Here is a 7,058-nt window from a genome sequence, read left to right as displayed (position 1 = left end):
ATTCATAAATATAAATGTCAACACCACAACGTTGGAGGAGTTTCAGATGTGTTAACACTATAAATTAAATATGATAACAAAGCTACATTCATGGACCATGAATTGTAGTGTGCATGAGTCAGTCTTATTGCCATAAAAGCTCTGTTCACTTATCAAAGTCCAATGTTAAGACATTATTTAATTTTAGACGTCTTTCAAACCTTGAAAGACGTCTAAAATTATTTAACCTGTATTTTCTTTACTTGACATATTCCAAAAATAATGTCTTAACATTGGACTTTGATTATATAAGTGAACAGAGCTTTTATGGCAATAAGACTGACTCATGGACTCTACAATTCATGGTCCATTAATGTAGCTTTGTTGAACTACCAAGAAGCCTCCATACTAACGTAACATTTTCTAAAAGGCCCTTTTGAATGTATTCAGTCAAGAGTAGTATGCCTATCTGTTCCTCACAAGAATATAAGTAACAATAATAGATGATGTCTATGCAGAGACCAACTCAAGTAAAACATCACCCGAGTAGACTGGAGATAACTTTTTTCTGTCATCGCACAGTCATCAAAGTGTGTACAAATGCAGATTATTCATTTTATCCTCAAGGAATTTCAGAATGAACTGTTTCACATTTTCCATGTTCCAGAAATGTTACGAAACGCAGTGGAGAGAACATTTTCTTGGGTGCAAATACCTGCTTACAGCATTGATGATAGGATTGGAGTGTGTGTGTGTGTGTGTGTGTGTGTGTGTGTGTGTGTGTGTGTGTGTGTGTGTGTGTGTGTGTGTGTGTGTGTGTGTGTGTGTGTGTGTGTGTGTGTGTTAAAGAGAGATTGTGTGACTACAATACCTATATAATCACACATATCACAATGATCCCTGCCAAGTAGATGGAATCTACTAGTGGGCATACCTTCACCATCATTGGGGAAAGGGAAAACTTAATCTCATTGGCTGGCCAAATGGTTGCTATGGCAATAGCTCTTACTGCCAAGCTGTCAAAGTAATCATGTCATCATTAAAGTAAGTGTTCCCATTTAGAAATAAAGACAAATCAACCATTACTGGTCATTGTGAAAGCACTTTTAGCTCTTTATAGTTCATTCATAACTGCAATGTCATATTTGTATCTTATAGCAGTAGAAACACAAAAATGAGGCACAAATACTAAATAGTCTTGACTGACCAGATAATATGACAAGGGGCTAAAACTCTGAAAAGTGAAAACAATTTCAAAGAAAGCACATTTAATGTACCATTTCAGTCACAGTCAGGGAAATGTGTGTGCCCTCCCTCGTGTGAAACAGGTTGGTAATGAGGCATGGAAAAACATTTCAAGCTGCAATGAAATTCTGACATGTGGAACTGATATTGGTTGAAATATGTTGGTGGATGTATTCGCACCACTGGTTGTATCTAATTTATGTTTCCTTATAACACCTATATAGCCTCCTAATATAGATGTATGCATCCATGTATGCATATTGACCTAAACACATTTGATATGCCTACCTAAATGCAAGATGTTATATAATAAAGTTACATTAACAATAGATCAAGGGATCAGATTAGGACAAAATCAACAGCGGTATCTGTTAAAAAATGGTGTCGTTAGCTGTGGATAGTTTGTTTTTGGAAAAGACTGAGCAGCCATTAGTCTGATCTATGTCACACATCTCTTTGGCATCAAGCCTCTGACGCTTCACTTTGACAAATTAGAGCCAGCATGTGTGGTTGCGTTGTTGACATTGTTTCTTGTGGTTTAACATTTGTTTCTGATGCAAATCACTAAGTGTTTGTGAACTTCATTTATTTATGTAATTTTCTTCCTCGTTCACGGCCTGGATACCTGTCCCAGTGATAGTATAAATAGAATGTTGCATTAATACTCATCAGCAGTTCGCGCCTGGAATCCTCCTGACAGATTGGTGGAGGAATTGCTCACAAACATATGGTATCGACCACAGGGAGGACATGTAAACGCCACGCAAAGAGTTTATCTGGTAACTCCTTCCCAACGAGTATGCTTTTATATTTCTATTGTTTGTGAAGTTAGTGAAGATGTTAGGGTTGCTTGTATTTTTTTTTTATCTGTCCACCTTGCCAATCGGATGCCAATAAACACCTGGGACTTCAGCAGAGTCATTGCCACCTTTCCGCCTTGAGACAAATCCAGATGATCATGTGTTTGAATGTTTTTTTGCAACAGGGAAATATAGTGTTGCCCTGGGTTTATCACATGAAAAGTGACAGAAATAGGTGTGTAAAAAAATGAATAATTAGAAAAAGAAAGATCCTGGCTCTTTTCTCACCTCTTCCCAGCTGGTTAATCAAGACATGAAGTGAGTGTGAATAAGGGATGGTCCATTTTGGGAAGTAACAGACATGATTGGATTCAGCTTCCTAACCAGACGTCAGAAACACTTCTGAAGAATCATCGGCACACTTTGAAAATGTATCGGAATGAATATTCTTGGGCAGTTAGATTTTTAACACAAGAATTGTTTTATTTCTGTCATGTCAACTTTTGAGGACAGAAAGTGTTGAGTCTTAAGTTGTTTGCTCAGTCTCTCGCACCATTTAGTTTTCTCTGCAGTTAGCAGTTTTTTTCCGCCAAGCATCCAGTTACTAAAGCGAAATCTGAATTGTAGTGTCCATTGATCAACACATTGCTCTTGGCCATGGCTTGATTGAGTGCTGTGGGGTTTCTGCTTAACAGGCATTTGGTAAAGTGCATAATAACACATTTTTAGTCAGTTCATCAATAAGCTAACACTAAAATCTATAGCACTCATCATGCGGAAAAGTAAAGTGTGTGTCACTGTGATTTTTCACTCCATGTCAGTTTTGGTCAGGAAGGACTGGTTCGATTCCAAGTCTGCTTAAGACCAGTTCCCAAGGGGGTTAAGACTGAGCCAACAACATGACCAGAATAAATCAGGACCTTTTCAAGTCCAACGTCTGCATTTACACTGTCATCTAGTCAATGTTTTTAATCTTCTTATGTGCATTCTTGATAGAAACATTCAATTGAATAACTCTGCGTAACATTTGGAAGTTAATAGAGACTAAAACAGAATTAACCAGCTGGTAATTGCTCAATTAAAATGTGTCATGTGACCAGAAATCCATCTCCCATTGCTACTTGTGTTAGGAATCAATAACAATGTAATAAGCCATTGCATGCTATTATGGCTGTGCGTCAGTTGTATGTTTTACTGCCCAAATACTGGTCAAAAAATGAATTCACAGCTTTCAGTTAAGTTGAGATGTTTCTCCAGACAAGACCTTTCAATCTATTATCCTTTAGATGGTTTGTAGTCCGAATAAAGAAAGCCTTAAAATTAATACTCTATAATCTTCACCAGAACATGCCACAGGTACATTATGGTGCATTTCCAAGATCCTGTAATTGATCTGTTAATTAAAAAAAGCCCCAAACTAACATATTAAGTGAAATGGGATAACCTGAAACAAAGATTGACTGTGACAAGATCTGGACGATCTGGTCAAATAAAACACGAGTGTATGACAAGTGAAAGACGTCAGAAAGGGGCCTAAGGAACAGACTTGAGTACAAGTATAGCCCAACAGTCATCTAAAAATAAATACTTTTTTGTTGGGATGACAGCAAGCATACAGGGTTCAGACAGATGGAATGAGATCAATCTGCCAGACTTCTTTCTGATTCGTTTGGTGTCTGGGTGCTTAATTCCACACCAAAAGGGCCTTGGAAAAAATGTCTGTGCATGGCAAGTGACAGTCAGTTTTAAATGGATCTAGCTAGCCTCTGCTGTAAAGGTCCAATCGTTTTTTTCTGGATCTGCACTCCATTGTTGACTGCTTATGGCATGCAACCACTGCCCTCAAAGGCAGCTTGGCCTCAGAGTGCAAAACAACAGATACTATGGCAGCAATATATTTCTGAGACAGAGCAATGTATGGGACCATCACTATTAATCATTGTCGCGGAAAGGAAGATTGCCTAACTCATCCGGAGCCCTCATAGAAATGTAATTCTCCCCCTGCCTAAAGTGCTTATAGGGGTGAGCCGCAGATGCATTTTGCCCACGCTCAGGCTTGGTCCTACGCATGGCAATAAGCGGTGTTGATTTAATATCCGTTTGCTGCATGCATTTTCTTGGACGTGTAATCAGTCCACAAGGTTCCGAGGCAGGCAGGAATCTCGTAGCCTGTACCCCCCTCTCCACCCCCACCCCAACCCTTCCTCCAGTGGACAATCACCAGCTCGCCAGCAGGACGCGGCAGATCCAGCAGCCATTCCTGATTACACTCATGACTCAGGTTGCCGATTGTCTGTCAGGATGCAATCACGGCTTTGCATTTGTTTTCTTTGTTTTCTTTGGTTCTCATGGTTTTCTTTTGGTGCAGCAGGAAATTAATCCAAATGATTGACAAAGTGTGATATCATGAAATGCAAATCAATGTTCCATGCAAAAAAATGGGAAAAATACAGGAGGAAAAACAACATTGGGTACAGTGGCGGATTTAGGATTGTAGGAGCTCCGGGGCTTATCCAAGGAGTTGTTGGGGTGCAGGGCTCTTTTTTATGAGTGGGGGGTGGACCGAACATCCTTTAGGGGGGTCACCGCCTCCTCTAGGGAGGTCCGGGGGCATACTCCCCCAGGATTTTATTTTTTTTTAAATATTGAAGTTAAAAGCATCAATCTGGTGCACTTTGAGAGCAACATTAACCCTACCTTAATAATACCTTAAAGCGGACAAAAGGCACTGGAGTACACTTATTCATTAACACCCTTTAATGAAGCAAACTAATGCCTTAAAGGGGACCTATCATGCAAAATGCACTTTTGTACGTCTCTTATATATGTGTCCCCGGTGTGTCAGGGAACTCACCAAGTGTCAGAAAGCACAACCCTCTCTCTTTTCCTCCATACCCAAATCTCGAAAAACGGGGCTGCAACGGATCTGATACTGATCCAGATTTGAAAATAGTCTGACGTCAGTGACGAGGAGCTCCGCCTATATGGCCAACTCTCCACCAATCAGGGGAATGAGAGGTTGCCGTGGCATGGTAACAGCATGGTAACAGCATGGTAACAGCATGGTAACAGCATTGTAACAGCATGGTAACAGCATGGTAACAGCATGGTAACATGACGCTCGTAACTCGGCCCCCTCCTTTGCAGGGGGGCGTGGTCAGCTGCAGCCCATGCAAAGACAGGGTGGAGGAGAGGAAAGTAGAGCGAAATGAGGCATGGCTAAAATGCAGGATCTGTTTGGTATTTTGAAAAAGAAAACGTATAAATACACCTTGTATGGCCCTACAATATATTATTCAAATATAGCATGATAGGTCTCCTTTAAGGTATCCTGTTAAAAGTGGAGTCAGTGATTCTTATCCAAAAGACTTTTGGGAATATTCTCCTAAGAGTCCACCGTCCATTTGGCCCTCTACAGAAGCCTTAAGATTCAAGATAATGATGTTTTGTGTGCAAAGTTGTCCAACACCTGAGTTTATCTTCTACTAGTAACTTTTTTTATCCTGAGCTGAATTATTTAAAGTCTTGCCTTCATTTCTCAAATGCCAACTAATTCTTCCTTTCTTCTCTTGAGCTCTCTCAAGCTATCTTAGACATGAGACATATGCTATGAGGTTGAGCTGGACCAGAACCCTATCCTGCTCTTGTTGTCTGTATAGCCAGGACAGGACTATAGCACCATACCTTGGCTCCCATAGGGAAATGCATGAGGTAAAGGTCCAGGTAGTCCAGCTTCAGGTCAGAGAGCGTCTTCTCACAGGCTGTCCTCACCAGAGATGGGAGGTGGGAGGTGCACCACAACTATGAATACAACATATTGGAGGGGAGTGTAAAACGGGGGGAAACTGGGCCTATTAACACATTTTACATGTCGTCATGCGTTTTCCCAAATTAGGCATGGTGTATTATAACTTTGTCATCCTTGTGACCAGCTGATGAAGAAGAAGAAAGGATCCTAATTATCAAAAGGGTATAGCTGCCCTAGAGCAAATTGGCCTATTCACAGTATTAAAAAGCCTCTACTGTAAGTGCAATATAAATCCTTTATGTTTGTGATAAGCTTGTTTTTCCTTGGCTTCTATGGAGGCAGCTATATGATAAGACAATATGACATGTTTCTCTACCAGGACAAAAAACAATACTGTATTTTGTATTAATGCCCTACCTTACTGACGATGAACAGATCCTCCCTCTTTACCACTCCTTTGTCGATCATGGCACAAATTCCATCCCCAACTTCTCCTTCGTTCTGGTAGACATACGCACCATCAATGTGCCTGTATCCCACATCTATTGCCGCCTTTACAGCCTCACAGACCTTCCCTGGGTCTGACTGGAGACAAGAGGGTGAGACAGATAATCATTCATATGTGTGGCAGTGGTTTTCCTGTATCAGTTAATGAGTAGAAATGATGAGGAATTAATTATGGGCATGTAGTCTTAGCTGGTATCACTATTATGCAGTGCAATCTTTATAACCCGTAATAAACCAAGGTTGATCGTGTTGCAATTTCACATCTTGGCATTTTCAGTATAGCACATAAACCCCGGTTGATGATGCCATTTGTGGATTTCCAAATAAGAGCATGCAGTCATATTTGCCTTATAGATATATACTGTAAGTGGGTATTTTTTGACCCGGTGAGGTGGTCTTCTTGAAGTTTGTAATTACATTTTGTATCATTTCATATTCCAGCTATTCCTCAAAAAATATGTTTTGGATATAATGCCATTCACATTTTGAATTTAAATTTTAAGAAATTGTTGTTTTTGTATTTCTACCCCAAGCTTCCATAAGTGGGTCAAAAATGACTTGCATGCATTTTCTATGGAATCCTATGGGAACCTTTGATTCTTATCACCTGTTGCTGTCAGGAATACATTCACTGTGGACTACACAGACGACATCACAAGTGACACCTCTCAGGAAGATTATTTTACACAGCAAGATCTGATACCTGTCAGTATAATAATAATAATAATAATAATACATTATATTTGTATAGGGCTTTTCAAGGACTCAAAATCGCTTTA

General features: G+C 39.9%; 1 protein-coding gene across 1 annotated transcript; it reads right to left on the bottom strand.

Moving 5' to 3' along the window:
• Positions 1 to 5,642: 5,642 nt before the first annotated feature.
• On the bottom strand, positions 5,643 to 6,384 carry LOC104945105 (1,5-anhydro-D-fructose reductase-like; the record flags this gene model as incomplete). The annotated part of the gene is made up of 2 exons (XM_010770725.1): positions 5,643 to 5,825; positions 6,190 to 6,384. Coding segments are annotated over 2 exons (363 nt in total), but the record flags the coding sequence as incomplete, so codon positions are not given.
• Positions 6,385 to 7,058: the final 674 nt, after the last annotated feature.

The sequence above is a fragment of the Notothenia coriiceps genome, unplaced genomic scaffold, assembly GCF_000735185.1.
Source record: "Notothenia coriiceps isolate Sejong01 unplaced genomic scaffold, NC01 NC01_scaffold00009162, whole genome shotgun sequence".
NCBI classification, from domain to species: Eukaryota; Metazoa; Chordata; class Actinopteri; order Perciformes; family Nototheniidae; genus Notothenia; species Notothenia coriiceps.
The sequence above is the reverse complement of the archived record's forward strand: the minus strand, read 5'-3'. Positions and strand labels throughout refer to the sequence as shown.